The sequence below is a fragment of the Rhamphochromis longiceps genome, linkage group LG16 (assembly GCF_057381845.1).
Source record: "Rhamphochromis longiceps isolate RC_006_pf linkage group LG16, R_longiceps_female_GT1.1, whole genome shotgun sequence".
Lineage (NCBI taxonomy): Eukaryota > Metazoa > Chordata > Actinopteri > Cichliformes > Cichlidae > Rhamphochromis > Rhamphochromis longiceps.
In genome coordinates this window covers 10,091,856-10,113,566 of record NC_140572.1, presented here as the reverse complement: position 1 = coordinate 10,113,566, position 21,711 = coordinate 10,091,856, and the positions used below count along the sequence as shown (strand labels likewise).

At 38.3% G+C, this 21,711-nt stretch overlaps 1 protein-coding gene and 1 long non-coding RNA gene across 3 annotated transcripts; one reads left to right on the top strand and one right to left on the bottom strand.

Moving 5' to 3' along the window:
- The first annotated feature begins 1,526 nt into the window (after positions 1 to 1,526).
- Positions 1,527 to 14,451, top strand: lmln (leishmanolysin-like (metallopeptidase M8 family)). 2 transcript variants are annotated; one of them, XM_085384951.1, is made up of 16 exons: positions 1,527 to 1,946; positions 2,925 to 3,028; positions 3,155 to 3,185; positions 3,613 to 3,695; positions 4,490 to 4,607; positions 4,961 to 5,139; positions 5,327 to 5,432; positions 5,787 to 5,881; positions 5,961 to 6,078; positions 6,386 to 6,493; positions 6,585 to 6,772; positions 7,020 to 7,152; positions 7,356 to 7,515; positions 8,735 to 8,865; positions 9,876 to 10,086; positions 10,372 to 14,451. In XM_085384951.1, exons 1-16 carry the CDS (start codon positions 1,809 to 1,811, stop codon positions 10,470 to 10,472), a joined length of 2,004 nt encoding a protein of 667 aa, XP_085241077.1. In that variant the 5' UTR covers positions 1,527 to 1,808; the 3' UTR covers positions 10,473 to 14,451. The 2 variants fall into 2 exon arrangements, with proteins under 2 accessions (XP_085241077.1, XP_085241078.1); XM_085384952.1 differs by lacking the exon at positions 10,372 to 14,451 and having other exon boundaries at positions 9,943 to 10,083.
- A 5,259-nt stretch (positions 14,452 to 19,710) lies between these two features.
- LOC146650633 (uncharacterized) lies at positions 19,711 to 20,635 on the bottom strand. The gene is made up of 2 exons (XR_014907830.1): positions 20,541 to 20,635; positions 19,711 to 19,959 (listed from the first exon to the last, which is right to left on the bottom strand). It is a non-coding gene; the product is annotated as an uncharacterized LOC146650633 (long non-coding RNA).
- Between the last annotated feature and the right edge of the window lie 1,076 nt (positions 20,636 to 21,711).

The window sequence follows — 21,711 nt, the reverse complement described above, 5'->3', positions numbered from 1 at the left end:
CCAGCAGAAGTTGTTGTGTACCTGTGAATGTAAAGATGAAATCCATTTTACTACTGGCTAAAAAACAAAAATTTAATGTGATGATTCAGAAGTAAGTTCTTCCACTTTCTGATCATTTCTGAACCCTTTTTTAAAAAATAAATAAATGTTTGTTCAAATTTAGGAATGAACACTTCATACGCTATTTCATCCTAGTTTGTTTATAAAAGAATAAAAATCTGTTGATTCTGTTTGTTGTGGGAGACAAGAGACAAAGATCGAATAGGTTAGATTGCTTTCAAAAAGGAAAGGGAGAGTAAGTGTCGCAGGATTGTTAGGGATAAACTAACACAGACATTGATCAACAAACGTATAAAATATAAAATGTCAGAAAATATTGAAAATATACAGTGTGTATATCATCATATCCTTACCAAGCAATCCTTTTGAAGCCGGTGCTTCTGTAGATTTATGTTTTCTTATTTTTTCTTTTTTAACCATAATGAAAATGCAAATCTCCAACATCACAGAAGAAACAAATGAAAGGGAAGCTGAAAACCACAAAAACTTTACAGCAGCATTTTATGGGTTGGGCTGGGCACTGAGATGGTTTTGGAGCCGGCTAAGCAAAACAGAATTTTTCATTAAAGCCTGAAAAATACAATAACCATAACACATGAGAAATAAATACCTATTACAATGAAAGAAATGATCACTTAACATAAAAAAACGTACCAAATATGCATGTTTTTGGTGCTACAATTTGACTTAAAATGTTCCGTTAAAATGAAAATTTTAAGTCATTACCATGTAACACTGGAGTTTTCCACCTTCCTAACAGAGTGAAACAAGAGCTAATACAATCAAACAGACACAGGGTGGATTCTCATTAGCTACAGCGATCAGAGATGGTCTAAGTGTAAGCCATGATGGGCATTCAGATGTAATCACATTTACCTCATGTGTCTGATGTTTTGGTGCCACAGAGCGTGGGAACACAGCATCACATGGTGGAAAAAGTGAAAAGCTTTACAGACCTGCCTTAAGAAAAGAGGCAGGCATTAACTTTGAAGTGAAGGGAACCATAATGAACCTAACCCATTTTCTTCAAATTTTTGGTTAAGCATGATGTCTTCACAATTCACAAGAATAATACCCAAAAGTTTTTCTTAATTTTTTTTTCTCCCATGTCCCTTGCGGGGCTCCGTAAAATTATGTCTCAAGTACATTTTTTAGACGGATTCTAACTTTTTATGGATTTGTGAATCTGTATCGCTGCTATAAATAATTAAACTTATGAAAAATATTGTATATAATAAAAAAATATTATACAAGCTTTTAAAGCAAATGCCTTTCTAAACTCCGCACTAAAAAAAGATAAAACGTTGTTATTTATTTCCTTTGCCCCTTTGAGAGAGGAAAAAGATGTACCATATCTGTTGAATATACCTCATCCTACTAAAATATGATCTTTGGAGCGCTGTCTTCCTTCATTTGGGGGAGTGAATCATCTTGACAACAGACGATCTTCGGAGTGCACCCTCAGCTGACATAAGCTACAAACCAGGACCGCCGCAACTGTCAGGCGTATATTTATCCCCTCACCGGCCGGCGTTACTGCTTTTACTGCTCTTTTCACTTCGGGTATAACTTATTTGAATTTGTTCGCTTGTTTTTCATTTATTCATTTATTTTTTGCGGGATGTTAACATGTTTTGATTCACCGCGCAAGCGATGAACGAAACGAAAGTAGAAGGGACCGGACCGACACCGGCGAAGATTCTGTTGACTTCGGGCTGCCAAGCCCCTTTTGTCGGGCAGGTTGGAGGATGGAGCTGAGGTTAAGCCGGGATGGCAAGCCGTCCGTGTCCTGGCTCCTCCTCAGCCCAGCCCTTTTCTTCTCCCTTCTGGCCGTGCTAGTGAGCTGTCACGGTTCCTGCAAACACCGAGTCCCTTCTCCCAACGAGGTGAGCCTCGGCTGTCTCTGCCACAGCTTAGCTAAGCTAGATCTGTAACAGCAGAGGCTAAGCTAGCACGTTAGCTGCGTCGGCTATTTAAGATGGTATTAAATATTATACAGTGTAATAAGACTTTATCGCCTCGGTACGTGGAAAATGAATAGTTGACAATCCCCAGCACGATGTGAAGGACGTGTTTTTGTGATAAATACAACGAAAGCGTGTTGTTCAGTTGGTTCCTCACTAAGACTTGATGTGCAGTTTGATAGCAAGCTTACAGGCTAACAGTGATGCCACTGTGGTATACAAAGCTTGTACTGTGTTCACTGTACAGCTTCTGTCATGCACATTTAGACTATGAAAGCAGCTTTCAGATCACATGCCACTGTCTATAAATCAGTTTCAGCTGTTCAGCTTCAGCCTTTTCCCCTTTAAACAGCCAAAATGACATCTGGCTAGATTAATTATTTCTTAATTTATTAATTCAAAATACAGCTGCACTCTGTACCCCAAACATTGTATTCACAGAAGACAGGTATTTTTAACTAAATGTACACAAAACCCATTCACAGTAAAATGGACAGATTAGGTTTTTAATAACTAACTAAAAGGCGAGTTTGTGACTCTCAGTTTTTAGCCATTAAAAAAATAAACAGAAAAGCTTATTGGACGTCGTTTGTAAGGTGGAGCGCTTTACCTATTCTGAAGGTATTTCCAGAATCCTTAAAGGCTCTGATCACCAGCATCAAATATAATACTTGCTTCTGATTGAGAGGAAGTTGAACTGTGTTTTGAGCATTTCAGTTTCTCAGTTATCATAAACACATTTTTGTACTGCAATTTCTACTCTTGATAGTTGGCATATGTTCCAATACTATACCAATAATAGTTTTGTAAAACACTAAACACATCTATTGTTAGTAGTATTGGTTGATTTAGTTCTCCTCTTATAAATTGCAATTCTCATTTTCTGCTATCCTGTTTCAGATTGTCCACCATGTTTACTTGAAGCCTGAGCGTTTGACTAAGAGAAGCTCTCCAGAAGACCTTCAGCTGAAAATAAAGATCATCTATGACAGCAGTGTTGACCAGTAAGTGCTACAGCAACTCAAAGGATTAAAAAACAAAACAAAAAGCCAAACAGAGCAACTGTCACCATTTTTCTAGCATCCATATGCCAGGTTTGTGTGTGTAACAAGTATGCTCTCCATCCACAGACTTACTGCAGACAAAAGGAGACTTGTGAAGGTGAGGACACACCTGAGCACTTTATACAATAAATGTTTTGTAATAGTTAAAGTCTAACTATAACCTTGTAAAATAACACATCTCAACCACAGAGAAATTGGTATAAATAAAAGTGGAAATTAAGAGTCAACTTGTTGTGGTTTTCCCGATTTTGATTTTTAAGCAGTAAATAGGGTTTTCTGTTAAATCTTACATTCAAAGTCCAGTATCCACAAGAACTGCAACATGAGGACATCATCAGTGGTTTTAACATTCAGCCGTGCCTTCTGCTGTTTGTTTTGGTTCTCAGCTGTGAGGTTCAAGTGCAGCACTCGTGAAAAACATTAGCAGTAGTTGAAGTGATGTCGGATTGGGCTTTGCAGCATTGTTGGCTGTGATCAGAGGTGTAACAGATTGAAAATGTGTTACTCCATGTGTCCCTCTCTAGGATAAGCTCTTTCCTCAGGCCATCGCTTACCTGCAGAGGGCTTTCAGTGTCAGGCGCAGAGTGGGGCCTGTACTGCTCAGCAGGTATGTAGTCCCTGCCGTCACTATTTTAGCTACACATGTGCACAAATTTTCAGTTCAGTAATCTAAAAGAAAGTATAAAACAATAGTCTAGAGTAATTTAGATTTTTAAATATGTTCCACATACTGTCATAAGAGGTTTAAAGGTATTTTATTTAAGTAAAAGCATTAATATCAAAGTGTGTGCATATGTATTTTATTTTATTTTTTAAAGAAAGAATGAAACTACAATGACATCACCCAGTGGTTTTGGGATTCTGCCTTTTGAAGACACAACGTTAGCATTTTGTTGCTTGCCATGTAGATTCTTTGGCTCTGTGATCAAATTTGGATCAGAGTGCAAAGTGCTAAGCAGTCAGCTAACAAACACTTGGTCAGAAACCTGCATCCACAAGTTGTGCGGGTGCAATGGGCAAACACAGATAGCTGACAACTGGTGGTAAGTGACAGATTAATAAATACTACAGTGTCACTCACCAAAAACTGTAGCACAAACCTCTTTAATTGGGCTGTTTCATGGATTAAGTCGTGTTATTTGTGTGATGATTTGAAGAAGAGTCACCAAACACACCAAGACCAGTTGACTGAGGCCTAGCAGGTGTCAATTAGCTCCAGTGTAAGCACTCCTATAAATCAAAGCACCCCCTTAATAAAATCCAGATGAGTAATTTAATCAAGTGCTGTGTGTTTATGTTATACTATTTAATTGCCAGAAAGTTGTTTAAATGTTTGTTTCTCTTGGATTTCTGGGAACCACATCTGTGGTTATATTTAATTAACTGTTTCTGTTATCTCAGACAATGTGCAACCAACCAGTACATGAGGAAGAGAGATGACCCTCATCGCTACTGCCAGGACGCCTGTGCAAACCTTACGCGATGTGGGCCCGTCATTGTACCACAGCACCACCTGCAGGTCAGAGCGTGCATAGATAGATTACTGATCACACACGACAAGGACTCTAGCCTTGTTAGCAGCTGTTTTCTGTTTTTATTTGGAACATATGAAGTGTTAATTCATTGCTAATTAACATTAAAATATTGACCAAGCATGCATTGACCAAAATGTATATAATGTTACTGCTGTAGTTGAATTCTACAGATAACACATAACCAGACAGTGCTGTTGACCATTTTCCCCATGATTTAAAAAAAATTCTGACCAACTTTTAACCGACAGTGTTTTTATGCTAAGATGTGAACACTGTTGTCCATCCTCACTGGTTCAGTGTGCTCTCTGCTCACTCCAATGTCGTGTTTCTCTTCTAGCAATGCAAGGTGTGCAGTGAGTCTGGGAAGTCATGTGGCCCTACAGGGCCCCCAGATGGGCCTGGAGTCGAAGGGTCCGATTTTGTGCTGTACGTCAGCGGTGTCACCACAGAACGCTGTGGGCAGGAGAACATAGTGGCCTATGCTGCTTACTGCCAGCTGGAGGCGGAGCTGGATAGGTGGGAGGATAAAAACCTTACTTAGTGTTAATTTAAAAAATAAACTAAAAATACAATCCAGTCTTTAAATAAAGTCTCATTTTTTTGCTTAATAAGCAATGAACTGTCATCTTGGTAACAGAAATAAATCAAACTGTCAGAATATCACAGTATAAACTAATGTTTGTCAGGGTGTTTTTCCTTTTAGACCTATAGCAGGCTACGCCAACCTGTGCCCTGCTATGATCTCCTCTCAACCTCAGGAGTTTGAAGGGATGCTGTCCACAGTCAAACATGAAATCATCCACGCTCTGGTCAGTACCACTTGTCACTGCTGTTGAGCTTCCCGTGGGTGAATTAGGTTCACACAGATTGCTCAAAAGACATTTTTGAACCATATTTTCGTAGGCAGATTTTTAACATTTGAATACATTTGGAGATGCTTTACTGTTGACCAACAACAGTTTGCCAAAGCTGAACTTAAAAGCTAAAAATTGATGTGGGTTTATTTTTACCTCGTGAGCATATTAATAAAAAATGCAAGATTTTGCCCAGAAGATGTGCTGCTATAAATATTCTTGTAATTTGGTGCTAAATAGACTCTTGTTGAGTAATTTGTGCATGTGTGAAATCTGTCACTGACTGGAGTTTCTCCTTACGTCCTCTAGGGGTTTTCAGCCGGTCTGTTTGCTTTCTACCACGATGATGAGGGCAAACCTCTGACTCCTCGTTTTGCAAGCGGCCTGCCCGCCTTCAACGAGAGGTGATTACACTATATGTAATGGTCATCTATGATTTCTAGTGTTCAAGCTCTAACTTCTAATCCTATACCTGTGCATCAGTCTGGGTCTGTACCAGTGGAGCGATGCCGTTATCAGAAGAGTTACCAGACTGTGGGACATCAGAGGAGGCGTGATGGTCCGACACCAAGTGCATGTCCTTGTCACTCCTCGTGTTGTGGTAAGAAGCTTCAATATTAAGAAAACTGGTTAGTTTCGTAACTCTTCTTCTGTTTATGTGAGTCTAGAAAAAGATCATGTACTGTCATTTTGCACCTCTTAGCTGTAGTTTTGACTGTGCTTATAAAAACAATTGTTTTACAAAGATTTATACACACCAGGAGTTGTTGAAGGAATGTAATATATAGGTCTGATTAGAAAGAGTGGACAAACTTGAACCTATGAGATTGTTATTGGAGGCCAGTTTAGGTGTTATAGTTGATGTCAAGTAATAACTAAGTAGTATGTGTCTTCCTTTCTGTTTCCAGGAGGAGGCGAGGAAACATTTTAATTGCCCCATCCTGGAGGGGATGGAGCTGGAGAACCAAGGAGGGACAGGAACCGAACTAAACCATTGGGAAAAGAGACTCTTAGAGGTCAGCACATGTTTTCTCGTGGCTTTTTGGTAGCCAGTAGTTTGGGCTTCTCCGTTGTGTTCATCCATTTTTTTTTTCTCATTCATCCCAGAATGAGGCAATGACGGGCTCCCACACTCAGAACCGAGTATTTTCTCGGCTGACGCTGGCTATCATGGAGGACAGCGGATGGTACCGCGCCAACTACAGCCTGGCTCAGAGGCTGGACTGGGGCCGTGGTCTCGGCTGCGACTTTGTCATGAAGAGCTGCAAATTCTGGATGGACAAGCAGAGACAGAGGTCACAGAAACACAAACTCTGTGTCAAACAGAGTTGAAGTTTTTTTTTTTTGCTATTTTTTTCCCTCATGATCACAAAGCTCATGGTTTTAGTTTGAAGCTGGCACCAATGGTTGAAAAAATGACCAAGTTTAACACACTGAAAAAGGGGCATATGTATATGTTACAGATAAATTCTGTACTGTACCAGGTACCCACAGTAATGGCATATCTAACTAGCAGCATTTATCATGTACTTGTTGTTGCAGAAGACACGCTGTAACTCCGTACTGTGACACAGTGCGAGCCTCTCCTCTGCAGCTCACCTGCAGACAGGATCAGCTGGCTGTGGCTGTGTGCAACTTGCAAAAATACCCACAAGAACTGCCACTTAAGTACCAGGTATGCAAGCCCCCCACCACTACCAATATTGATATGTTTGTGATTGTTCTGCTGAAACTAGTGGATGTGTTATTTTTTTTTTTCTTATATAAAATGCCTGACAAGGTTATTTATAGCTACCACACAGTGCTGTATGTGCATGTTACAGTAAGCTCTGCTGTGTTCAGTGAGTGTGCTGTGGGTAACTATATGTGCTGTGTCAGTATTTCGAGCGGATCCCTGACGTGGCTGCTGATCAGCTGTCGTTCTTTGGGGGTGCTGTGGAGATCGCGGACTACTGTCCATTTAGTCAGGAGTTCAGCTGGCACCTCAGTGGAGAATACCAGAGAAACTCCTACTGCAGAGTGTCTGAGAACCAGCCAGGTACTGCTTATACTGCTGTTTCTACTGCTGCCTTTAGTCTAGTGCTGTTTTAAATCAAACTCTGTGAACAGCTGTAGTACAGGGAGGGAGGTTAGAATAGTTTCCTAATATATTTCTTATTCTTCTGTGCCTTAAACGCAGGTCACACACACACACCCGATTATTTAAAAAAATAAATAAATAAATAAATAAAAATATGCAAAGAAACCACTCACTAGACTAATTACAGCAATTACCTTTACTCTTTCAAGTATTGAATTTCAAAAAGCGACTTCATATAAAGATGCATAAGATGATCCTAAAGCTCCTTAGGACTAGAACTAATCCTGGTTTGGACACCTTAAGGCCCTTTCACATAGGACACGGCACGTGCAGCAAGGAGTACTCACAGTCAAGTTCAACTTTGAACTTTGACCACTGTTTTCAGTGGCCAGATCAGACAGATGCATGGTGTTCATTTTTAAGTAATTTTATTTTTATTATAATTTTCAATAATTTTTAAATAATTTGTTAAAATCAAAAAGAGCTTGACAGAGAAGTAGCTCACCACCATTTAGCATAAATCCATAAGAACACATGTCTGCCCAGTTTCACTGTCAGGAACGTGAAACCTATTCTGTCATAGGTGTGACTGAGAGCTCATCAGTAAAGACGGTGGTCCCCACCCTTTTTTGCTCCATGGACCGGTTTAATGTCAGACAATATTTTCATGGACAGCCTTTAAGGTGTCTCTGATAAATACAACAAAATAAAATGATACGACCAAGACAAAAACTGTGGTATTTTGTAAATATAATAATAAACGCCAACTCACTGTGTAATTGTGTTACTTTATTAGCAGCGTCTTCCTGAAATGTGCCAACAACATGGAGAGTAACATCCTCCTCTCTGCCACTTAATGCTCTCTGGTCGCTATGGTAATGCGTAAATATTTCTTTCAAAATAAGATGCACAACTATAATACGGAAAATGACCCAGGGAAACCGAATTAACGATAAAAACCCCGAAAACCATAAATTTCACACCCGAGCCTCAACTCTCGTGGTCCGGTACCAAACGACTCACAGACCAGTACCGGTCCATGGCCCGGGGGTTGGGGACCACTGAGTAAAGACATTTGGAGGAATCCTTGTATAAAATCTGTTTTGATCTGCTGTTGTTGATGCTGTTTCTATGACATATGCGAGCTTTCTATCTGTGGTTTTCTCTGTTTGTTCAGACTGGTGGAGAAATTATGGAGCAGAGCAGTATGGACCAGACTCTGTGTGTCTGTACCAGAAATCAGCCTTTGTGATGGAGCAGTGCACTCGGAAGATGACGTACCCTGACTGGGGCTCCGGATGCTACAAGGTGCTGACATGTACATATACTTATTTATGTTTCTGTGAATTTTTAAGATCCCCTTTACAGCTCAGTGGAGAAGGTGACATCTGTAGGTTGAGACTTTTACCTTCTAGAAATCTGTAGATAGGGCTGTTCAATATAACGATATATATCGGATGATGATATAAAAACATCTATAGTTTCATTTTACACTATCGTTTGTTTCGTGGTGTCTTAAATAAACAGTTTACAGCAATATTTTTTTTCATCGTTTTGATGGTCACGGTAGTGGCTATATTAATTTCTTAAATTATTTCTTAATTTCTTTCTCTTATATTTAATGTAACCACACTACAGACAGACAAGGGGCTGTTTTTACGTGCTGTTATTTACAACGACGGTAAAACCATCCCGTGGCTCTGCGTGTTTGTTTTCCATGTACACCTTTCACAATAAAGCTCAAGATCCTGTTGAGACTTTTCAAAATAAACTGAATCACAGGAAAAAGTATGCAGAGAGTTTACGGATGAGAAGGGGGAAAAAAAAAAAAAAAAAAGAGCCGTCAGGTGCTAAAAAATAAACCTTAGACTCAAACTTTGAAAGAAAATGGTGGCCGTTACAACTTATGTCTTATGTCATGCATCGGTTAAAACACTCGAATCCAGCTACATGACGCCCAGCTGGAAAAACTTCATGCAAGTCGAGTTGCCAGAGATTCACAGAATTTACAGAAAATATTACATTTTTGTGATTTATATCCTTGTCAGGACGATAAATGTCTCATATCGGGATATGAGATTTTTGTCATATCGCACTGCCCCATTTGTAGATTTTAATTTTATTTATGTATGACAAACAGATTAATAGTTCAGGTTAAATAAATTAAATCCCTTTTTGTTGTCCCAAACTGCTTTAGTGGGCTCTCAAAAGGTTTTTATACAAAGGGAAAAAAAATCCCTAATAAACTTAGAGAAATGAGAGGAAAGTGCATGTCGCTGTGTGTTTTGGGTCTGTGTCACACCCTCTCTGTGCTGCAGGTGTCGTGCTCAGCTCAGGGCCTCATGGTGTTCGTTCAGGATCGTTCCTTCCTCTGTGTCCGTAAAGGTCAGCTGCTGAGCATCAGCGTACGCGTTAACGAGTGGGTTTACAACGGTGTCCTCATCTGCCCCGCCTGCACCGACTTCTGTGATGACTGCCCCCTACCCTACCATCTCCCACCCATCAACACCTCCAGGAGCAACCCAATTGGTCAGTCAGTGGACCAGCTGATTTAAATGCTTCTCTTCCTGTCCCATGGTGAAGCTGTCTGCCTTTTAGATTTCAACTGATGGTTGAATGAAGTTGTTTAATGAGTGAAGAAATGGGAAAAGATATAAATGAGAACAAAGTAAAGAAATCTGTGAGGAAAGCACTGAAAGGGAAAGATAAAACTTAAGATGTATGTATAATTAAATACTCAATGTGTGTAGAATATAATTCTGTTATGTAAAACAAACATGATTTGATAGATGTTATTTTCTGTCTTTCTTTTAGATCCATGCTCCAGTTCTCCAGGTTTGGCCACCACTCTGTGGCTCCTGCTGCTCAACCTGTTTCCTCTAGTGGCTGGACTGCTGCTCTGCCACTGCAGCTGATAAAACACACACACACCAAACACACCAAGGTAGCTGAACAGTCCTCTATACCATAGTCACTTGAGGACTTGGACTGCAGATGTTTTTCCTCTTTGTTTTACTCATTACCTCCTCCTTCCTTCCCTTCTGCACTTGCGTTCCTTTCTTTGCCATTCTCAGCCTGTTTTCTCATTTTGTTCTGTGACTGCATCCTCATGCATCTCTCAGCACAGTCAGGTATCCTTTTGCTGAAGGTCCATTCAGTTGTCCCTCACCAGATTTACATGCACTTAAGTAATCAGGTTATAGCCAGCTTTAATTTGAACAGGATTTATCTGACTGACACACACAGCCAAAACTCTGTCAGTTATCAACATGGAAAGCAGCTAAATGGCAGCTAATACTGTTATTTGTGGGCGAATTATTGGCAAAAAGAGCAAGTTGGATCGACAGGGACCATTTTTATGGCAGAGCAATGGAACATGAAAAATAAGCAGTGTAATTTGTCCTTTTCAGTGAGGCAGGGATTACTCACATTACATATACTCAGAATGCACTAACACCACTTTTTTATTATCAAGACCATGATACATATATGTACTTACAATACACCTATTATTGTTGTTGTTAATATTGTTATTATTATTATTATTATTATCAACAACAACAACCTCTTCAAAACAAAAGTCTAGCATGATAGAAATAAGTTTTTGTATGTAAAAATAATGAATAAAAAGCCAAATATTTGCAAATTTTAGCATCTTGTATTCAAAGATCTGCTTATTTCTCATGTTTTCACACACAGGGTTTAGTGTAAAACGAGACATTGATCAGTATGTTTCATATGCTAATCGATTAATGAACAGTAATTTAAGGTTATTTTAGGATTAAGAATTTTAAAGTGATTTTATAATGAATCATTTATGTAATTTGAAATGAAATTTGTCAGCCCTTTTATAATAATTGACCAGTTGTTACTACAGCTTGCTTTTCAGATGGTCAGCTAACATATCCAAAGTTGTAATAGTGTAATATTGTTTTGTGTACACTTGAAATTGTATTCACAGATATTTTTAAGGACGTCATTGAATGTTTAACCAGGTTACTGTATATATGTTTAATATGTTTCTGATTTCTGCTGGAACCAGGTTGCTTGCGGTGATTTGGTTACTTAAGTGCATGAAAATGGTTAATTCAATTCAGCATGTAGAGTGTCTGCAGCATCATTATTCCCTAAAAAAACACATTTTAGTTCTGGACACTTGTTTATTTTCAATTTTTTTGTTCTTTTTTTTTTTTTTTTTTTACTGTGAGCTGTGGAAACCTGATAGATTCACATTGGTTTCTGCCTAAATTTCACAACTTTACTTCAGCTTTGGGATCATCGTACTTCGTCAGATTCCTTTTTCTTACAGTGTAGTGATGGAAGCGGGATGTCTGTATTTTTTAGCTGATCTCTTCAAACTAATTTCAAGATTGTGACAAACTGACTGTCGATCGACAATACCACAATGGTGCAAACTACCTGCAAACTTCTTCCTCTTAACTGAAACAACACGAGGCTCTGTGCAGTTTGCTGAACTCTGGTGGCAGCAGAAGGTAACTGTTCAAAGTTTTTTAAGCTTACAGGATCTTTTATGCTGAAAACTCTTTCTGTAAATATAAATATGAGACCGGACAGGAATATGGTGGAAGGACTTCCCCTGCCACCTCCTGACAGGTCACTTGAGCTTAAATTCATTACCTCATTTTCTTCTAAGAGTCATTTTATCCTTATTTAAGATATGTAGCTGTTCAGATGTAGGTATGGATCTTCTTTGGAGTACAGATTGATAATGTTGATGATCGTTTCTCTCTACATGATGAGCTCAAGCGTTTGCATTCAAGGCCTTTGCTTTTTGCAAGTAGAAGTTTTGCTGATGACGATGCTGTACATTCACTTTACTATAATTATTTTCCAACCTCATAAATATATAGGAATTTATTTGTTGTAAAAAGCAAATGAATTTTCTGTTGTTGTTGTTTTTTTTTTTTTTTTTTGGATAATCAGTCAACTCAGATTAACACCTTAACAACTCAGATTGTCAAGCCTGCTGCTGCTGCAGCCACTTAAAGGCTAATAGGTTGGAGATTAAATGGTGGAAGGTCTTTACTGAGGAGTAATATCTAAAAAATGTTTCCCATAGGTTTCATTTCATTGTGTCCTCAGCAGGGCCAAAACCCAGCAACGTTTCCGCAAATGAGTCCACTGACATTTCAAAAGCACAAAGCTCTCAAATTTCCTCCTGAGTTCAAAACCAAGACTGGATTTGTCCTCGTTCCATTGGTCTTAAAATTACGTGACTGCTTATTTCTGTTAATTATTGGCCAAAAATTACAAACCAAATGGCCTGTTTACAGTTAGCTTAGGTGGTGATGCAATGAGCTAAACTAAGATTTGGCAGGAATCCAGTGGTGCTTAAAATCATAAACCTGCTATGGAAACACTTTTACTGTTTAAATACAGATTATAATGTTTGGCTCTTTGTTTCTGTAATGACGGGCACTCTTTCTCTCAGCAGTTCATACATTTGTTGGATTAGCGATTGTTTTCAGTTTATGGCCCAGAGTGAGAAGGGCTCCTACATTTGTGGTTCATTAAACTCTTTTGCATGAGCCAATTGAGAACAGCCTCTGAAGCCACAATGGCAATGCTTTAGGATAAAAGTGCAAATTTCTGTTTGTTTGTTTTTTGTGGTGGAGAGTGGTGTGGAGAATGAATGTCTGAAATAATGATTTGCTCCTTTTTTCCAATGAATCTGCAATGTTTTGCTCTTATTTATGCAAAAACAAACAAAGACACAAAACAAACTCAAAATGACACAAAATTATTAACAAACTTATTATTAACAAATTTTTGATTACCTTAAAAAGTACGTTGAGACACAATTCTACCAGTTCAGTGAGGAGAGAAGAACAATAAAGACACAAAAATGACCTTCCATAGAAAACAAAAACCTATAAAATCACCACACAGATGCAAAATAAGCACATGAGCATGCTAAATGTCTCCAATAGTGGAAACGTGACCATGAAAGCCCTGAAAATGTTTTGAAATGAGATGCAAATTAAAATTGCAAAGAAACTGTGTGACTTGCACATAAATTTAAGTTAGTAGCGTGGGTACAAAATAATTTTCGGACCGTAATGAAAAGAAAATAATTCAGCACTCAAAGAAAATATAATCTAACATTAAACAACTTGGTTTAGTGATTGATGTTAATAATCTGGCTCATTTCCTCGACTAATGGAGCTCATTACATTCATTTAAGACTGACTTTGCATTTCTGTGTTTGCACTAAAAGAACTGGCCTTAATGTGCGGGGATGTCTCTGTTTGAAAGCTGATGCCAGGAGAGGTTTTATTATTATCTGAAGCCCACAAATGACGTTTGCCACCAGGTCGGTCATGCATGTGTGTCTGTGTTGTGTAAGAATGTTTTAATTGATAACACTGTCAGTAATGTGTCCGGGAACATGATTTATATGATGTAAGTGTTTCGAGTCATGCGCTGTAGAGTTTGTGTCGTTGGTGTTAGTCCTGTGCAGACCTGACCTCAGTTTACTTTGATCATGTTAAAAGTGAATTTCAGCTAAAACTGACTGAACTGTAAGAGTTTGTGATTTACTTTTACTTGTTTGAAATTACTGTTCAATGTGATGACTGAACTTGCACTAAGTTGAGGGGGGAAGAAAAAAATCAGATCCCACGTCAGTGTTGGTGAAACACGCAGAAATGTGATGCTTCTGTTTCCAGTTAATTTTATGCAGAAATGAGGCTGTTGAGAAAACAGCCGATCTTTTCAGTGAGACACTTTGTGTTACTAAAATGATCTTTGTTATATTTATTTTATTTTTTAGGAAAAGGGCTGCTTTGTAAGACAAATCAAGACTTTTGTCTCAGAATAAAAACTGTCTGTATCCCTGAAGATGTCGGTGTCTGTCATGCTTAATAAAATTACATTTATTCATTATATTAAACCAAACAACAGAAAGTTTAATGCTCCTAAAAGTTTGGAACTAAAACTGATATGTAAAACCAACCAGTGTCTCCACCTAACAGCCACAGAATTAAACAGGATTGTAGATTACTGGAAAATTATTTTTGACAGAGAAGGAATTAAGGCTATAGTGGGAATATCAAACACTAGGTTTAAAAAAAACAAATTTCCTATTTGGTATAACTTGTTCTGGCTTATCTCACATGGTGATGAAATCCTTTAAAAGTTGGACTCAAAAGTTATTTTTTTTCCCACAGAATAATCAGAGAACAGATCAAACTAATGGTTGTTTCTGTTCCTCTCCATCAGAAACATTAAACTGGTGCAGTTGGTTGGTTTTCATGGAATGACCCATCTATCGCCTGGATATTCTACTGTAAAATGTGACAGATTTGAACTCTGATGAACCCAACTGCTATCTGTCATTCAGTTAATTAATAAAACCCACGTAGCCGGTCATTGGACTGAAAGTTCATTGAACACAAAAATTACCATGCTTTACAATGCAGAAAGAGAAATATCAACGTAAAATATGCTGTACAGATTTCTACAGTCATTCACCAAGAGAAATTGAATGGCCTCACCGCTTAGAGCCTCACTCCTTTAAGGTATTATGTGTGTTCTGTCTTAAATCTTATATCACTGAGTAATATTATGCTGTACGTCTCTGACTAAAGTTAAATGCCATTTAAAAACCATCTCTCAAGATTTTCAGTACAAGAATAAAAAGAAAAAGGTCTATTTGGTCCGCGTGTTATCCAAGTATTTAAACCCACCAATTCATTCTCTAAATGAATAATTCTGTTGGCTCAGGTTGGAATTAAGAGAGACAGATTAGAGCCGCTAGGTGAATGCTTACTGGCTAGTGGGTAGTTTGCTTGGTACATTGGATCCACAACTGTCCAAATGTTACGTGTTTGGTTAAAAACGGTATCAGTCCAGTATTCCTATGCCGTTTCCAAAAACATAGAAATAATTCCCTGCAAATTAGATTTGGGGGGGGGGGGGAAATATCTTATGAGTTATAAAACATGTTTGTTCAACTGAGAAATCCCTGAAAGTTAGCGAAATTTTAAATAATAAAATAGTAATAATTTAGCCTAGAGAAATTTTAATTTGTGTCTGCACTTACAGACTTAAGACAGGAAGGTTCATACTGTGGAGATCAGGGGAATTATTTTGCTGCTATTGTTAATAATCATCATCATTACCATTGCATTAATAATACAGTTTACAGTATTGATATTGTATTCAGATGTTTAAACATATTGGTACCCAATTAGCCTTTATTACAGGTGCAGTTATAACCACTTTAAACTGTTGAGTTAAATCAATAATCTTAAATGCTTTTGAATGCTTGTTATAATCTTAAATGTGTATGTGCTGATTCTGATAAAAGAAAGGCCTAACTCTGAGTACACTCTGTGCCAAAGTAGACAGGAAGCGCAGGCTTTTGCAGAGCGTGCTTGTGAAAGTGAATGTTACTTTGAGGAGCTGATTGAATGATGCTATTTGAATAACCAGGTTATTCAAATTGTCTTTTATACTTTTATATTCTTTGATTAAGCTTTTAGTAGAGGTTCTTGCAGGATGTGGGCCTGATGTTTCAGACGATAAGCGTGCGTCCGGCAGCGACAGAAAGACAACTGGCAGGGAGACGAGGCGATGTTCTTTTCAAACTGTGTTAAAAGTCATTGTGGTTTTGATTTGATGTAAGCATGTATTGTATCTGATGACGCATGAGGGGGCGTTAACCCTGATGAATCAAAAGCAATCTGAAGTGTCTTTTGGGTGGAGATCTACAGCTGATGTTTTGCAGTGTACATCTCACCACGCTGCGTGTGTTCATTAAAATCATCGTTTGACTCCACCCGGCCAGATCATTGTTGTTATTGGATTACCTCCTGTATCCCTCCTTAATATTTGAACCCTTAACAATACCCATGTTTTATCATCTGGTTTACTTCACTAAAGAAGCAAAAATGCGAGGGAAGGCGATAACTGGATAAAATGTCATCCTCTTTCTCCTCAGCTTAATCTACTGAACTGAAGTCAGAGCTCTAACACATGAAATGTGTAAAACATGTTCATTTTTTCCTGTTTTCATCACAATTACTTATTGTTAGCAGATTAAACATGCGACCCTACTACCTACAGACAGCTGACACCGAGCTGGCTAAAACACAGCAGCAATAAGCTAATGCTATATTACCTAATGTTAGACTCAAGTGTCCTAAAAATCACATTTTCCCTCCAATAAACAATTTGATTACATTCTCACATTGTATGAGAGTTTATTCGCTAAGAGTCTGAATTTAACAAAGTTAGCTCCACTTCAAAGTGTCACTAACAAGGGCAGCACTTATTGACAGAGAAGTTCAGGATATCTTGAACAACACTGCAGTATAATTTTCAGACCGAAATGAGCTTCAGTGACTCATCGACTCATATTGGACTCAACCACAAAGTTTTGCGTTTTCCTCCATAGATGTCGATACATATTGCTACTGCTGAGCTAAACAGCGGACTGACAGCACACACTCACTACAGATAAATGGAAACCACCTTAGTTGGGATTGTGTATTTGAACTGGGAGGGGTACGAAAACAGAAATGGGTTGAATGCAGTCTGCTATGTACTGACATCTAGTGTTGAGATTTTGCACACTGTAACTTTAATCTTGATTAATATTCACAATAAAAATATTAATCAAACATTTTGAAGTCTGTATGTGTTTCATAGTGTCTAACTGTCCTGGTACATTTAAACCTAACAATTACTACATGATGGAAACACGTCATGTTATCTCTTTTAATAAAGTTTGTGTATGTATACACAGGTCATGCTGATATTGAACAAAAAACACAAAGATCAGATGTTAATCAGATTTATTTGCTCTCTTTCCTTCTTAAACATGTTTTTAATGTTAGTTATGATTCAGAATTGGTGACTGACCCTTTCTCACTGTCCCTCTTCCCTTCTGTTTTTCTTTTCCTTCATCTTTCTTTCTCCCTTTCCTATCCCTCAGTCATGTCTGTCCCGTCTGTAACAACTGAAAATAAAATAAAATAAACAATAACAACAAAGGACGATCAAATGGACCAATACGGCAAGGCAGTGATGATCCATATGGCAAAGTAATTCTGACAGCTAAAGAACTAAATGGAACAGGCAAAAAAAGAATTGGTGACTGAAACAAGTATGACACATACGGACATCAGGAAATAAAGACACAATAGATATAACCTCGGTAAATGAAATTGGTGTACACTAGGCCAAAGCAATGGTTTTGACTGGAACAGTGTTAACCCCCTGGGTTTGATGTCATTAATCAAATAAAATTTAAAATAAGTAATTTATTAAATGTTTGAACAGAAATATTTAAATCTTTATTTAGTTCACTAATTCCAATTTTAAATAACTGACACATTTAATTATTTAATGGTGTATTTAATTCATTTATGTATTTAATTTTGTCACTCCTTGCCCCCTAATATTAATATTAGTTGTAAATAAGAAAACACACGAAGACAAAAAAGTACCCCAAATTGGATTAAAGTCATATTTCACCAATATCTTTTCCTTGGGACCCAGTTTTTAAACACCTGAAACCTTTGACTCAGATATAATGTGTTGTGAGACACGTGTGGCTCCTGAGCCACTGTCTGTGAATCACAGCATTCGGTAATGTCCATGACCCACACATTGGATTCCAACTCACTGTTCATCTAAGACCTGAAGTCAGGATAGCTGTCATAATTTATTGACAGCTCCATTACATGTGTGTGTCACAGGTTGTCTCTAGAAACCCGACATAACCACAGTTAATGCCTTTTATGCATTCATCATTTGCTAGAAGGCATTGAAAACTGAATAACCTGGCGCAAATTTGTTCACGTTTGCTACCTCACGGTCCGATTTTGAGTGCGCATGCATTGGCACCATCTCCTTCCAGGTAACAAGGAAATTAAATCATTCAGATGGGTTCCTGATTGGCAGAGCTAACTCGAAAAAAAAATTACTCTTTTTTTTTTTTTTTTTTTTTTTGCCTGTCCCGTTTGGCTCTTTTGCCATCAGAATTGTTGTCTAAAGGCAAACAAAGATGCCCAACGGATTTACTTTACCAAATTGACCATCCCAGCCTTGCCGTAATGGTCCATTTGATTCACCTTTTATTGTTTATTTTATTTTCACTTACTGAATACGGGACAGACTTGACTGGGGGAAAGAAGGGGAGAAAGAAAGAGGGAAAGAGAAACAGCTGAGAAGAGGGACAGGGGAGAAGGGCAAAAGACAAAAACCAACAGAATGAGCAGAAAAAAAAGAAAAAAAAGGCATATATCAATCACCTGGATCACCTGCTGAGAAAGAAAAAAGAAAACAAGCAGAAGAGAACAAGAGTAATAGAATAAACAACATCACAATGATATATGGGAATATGACAGTAAATACTAAATATTAAACATTATTGTGCAGCACATAAGATCAACAGAACACAGTGTGCTTTGAGGTAGGAGCCAAAAAGGGTGTAGTTTGTGGGTGTGATCACCCGTGTGTACACCTGTGAGCAAAAAAAATTACTCTAAATTTTGCGTTATGGATAGCTTTTTTTCTCTAAAGAGTGATACATGTGCCAGAAATGGCTGCCCCTGCTTCCTCCTCTGGATGCTTCTGAATTGAAGATTCACTTGTCCTCCTCCAAAAGGTCCAGGTGGTGGTACCAAATGAGAAGGAGGGGAAGAGGGACTGTAGGAGAGTCCATATCAATAAAAGCTGAGCAGGAGCTAAGAGCATGAACTATGAGAGGCTGAAAACAGAGCAGGAACTATGAACTAGGGGATTCAGAGCTAAGAGGGAAGTGGCAAATAACATGAACTGTGAGGGGACACTACACAGCAAATCCAGCATGTCCAAATTAACACTGTCGGATTTGATTTCAACACTATTAAAGTGTCTATATGGGTCCACACCAGAGAGTGTTAATTTAACTCTTTTTGGAGAGTTGGTACGTTAACTCTGATTTAGTGTTAAACACCAAATCTGTCTGGAGTTGATCATTTAACACTTGGTGTTAAGAGTTTATATATTAACCCTCAAAGAGTATTTTAGTTTAACTAAGCATAAGAGTTATCTTCTAATTCATTCTAAAAAGCGGGAATTTTACTGTTCTGAACTTCTAGAAATTTCTTTTGGAAATAAACATTTACTAAAAAGATGCAATGGTTTTTGAAAAACATTTATTCTGAACTGTGCACCACAATTTCAAAACATTTTCTGAAAGATGTAACAGTATACATGTTCTCACTTTCATTAGAATTTTGTTTATCAAAAGGTCTGACATGGTAAATGCAAATAACAGCGTTCTCATCACTTATTTCTTCAATACAATATGCATGTCCTTCATTCATCCCTTTGTGGAACTTCAACGCACTTCTGCTCTCCCCCATATTCCATCTTCACAAGCATATCCTGTGCGGAGATCGAATAAAAATTAGTTGACACTAATTAATGGCACAAATAATCCAGTAAACAATTGCAGCACAGTAAAAAAAAAAGGAATCCTCTTTGAGCCATTACTTGTGTAAAGTATTTTCCCAAAAGACAAAGACACAGGCAACAGGTAATACTGAACTAAATGTAAAACCTCAACCTTTTTAATTTTTACCTAAACCGTGTGCACAAAACTCTGGAGGGATCTATGCTAACGTAGAACCCAGTCAGGACGTCAGCTACTGCTGTTTGCTCGTTTTTTTTTTATGGGCGATCGTTTTCAGGCTTCAAGTAGCACCATTATACCAACATTTCACATTCTAGACATTGTTTTAGGTGTATTTGACCAAACGTTTGATTGAAAATTCACATGCAAGCTTTTTTTCAAGGCTGTGGTATTTGCCCGCAATCAATACCTTTCAGCTAGCTAAAACAGAATATTATGCTATCACCGAGCAACATGGCTAATGCCTTTCACACAGCTTTGTCTCAACTCCAAAGAGCCACAGAAGTAAAAGCTCATAATAATAATTGAAACAATCTTTGAAAAAATGACTTACCAAGCATGGCAAACAACTCAAATATGTAGAGCAAAATGTTCTGAAACGGCTTCACTTCAGCTTCGATTGGAGCCGTGCTGGGGGCGGAGTCTGTGAATTCACTCTATTGGTGTCAAAGCCCCTCTAGGAGTTCAGAGTTAAGAGGTCAAGAGTTAATGTTTCCATTGTAACACCTCCAGATTTGACAGAGAAACACTCATTTTTAACACTCGATTTTAACTACTATCATTTTACACCTCAGAGTTACATTAAAAGAATGTGACTCTGCTTAGAGTAAAATTAACTCTACTTTTGCAAGAAGACTATTAACACCAAAACATTTAACACTTTTGAATTTGCTGTGTATGAAGGCAGAGTGCGGGAACTTGATGGGGGAAACTGTGGCAGGTCATGGGCACTGTAACAAAAGGAGAGGAGAGTCAGGGGATTCAGAAGCACAGAGAATCGTTTGTCCAATTAATTAGCCATGATGCCTTACTTAGTTGCAGGTGGAGAGAAGTTGGAATTTTGGACTCCCCCAGACCTCTGTCTCACACCTTACCCTTCAAGCAGTAGTACAGGGAGGCAGACAGATCAACTTTTACTGATATTTTTTTTAAACAAAGACAGCTATACACAGTGTCACTGACCTGTGAGTGCAGCTCTTCAGTCTCCTTTGTTATTTGATCCCGTTTCCAGACTAGACCATCAACTTGCATGATTATTTTGCACATTTTTGTCAGCACTCGGATTGGCCTTGGTATCAGAGGCTGCTATTAAATTCTCTTTGTCCTCGCATTCCGGAACTTTGGTGCATTCCGGAACTTTGGCGCATTCCGGAATTCCAAACATTCCGGAACTTTGGCGCATTCCGGAATTCCGAACATTCCGGAACTTTGGCGCATTCCGGAATTCCGAACATTCCGGAACTTTGGCGCATTCCGGAATTCCGAACATTCCGGAATTCCGAACATTCCGGAACTTTGGCGCATTCCGGAACTCCGAAAGTTCCAGAACTTTTGCGCATTCCGGATTTCCGAACATTCCGGAACTTTGGCGCATTCCGGAATTCCGAACATTCCGGAACTTTGGCGCATTCTGGAATTCCGAACATTCCGAAACTTTGGCGAATTCCGGAATGCCGAACATTCCGGAATTCCGAACATTCCGGAACGTTGGTGCATTCCAGAAT

Coding starts and splice junctions, on each gene's coding strand:
- lmln (XM_085384951.1), top strand. CDS start 1,809: ATGGAGCTGAGGTTAAGCCGGGATGGCAAGCCGTCCGTGTCCTGGCTC. Junction 4,608..4,960: donor TACCACAGCACCACCTGCAG/GTCAGAGCGTGC, acceptor TTTCTCTTCTAG/CAATGCAAGGTGTGCAGTGA. Junction 7,153..7,355: donor AACTGCCACTTAAGTACCAG/GTATGCAAGCCC, acceptor GTGCTGTGTCAG/TATTTCGAGCGGATCCCTGA.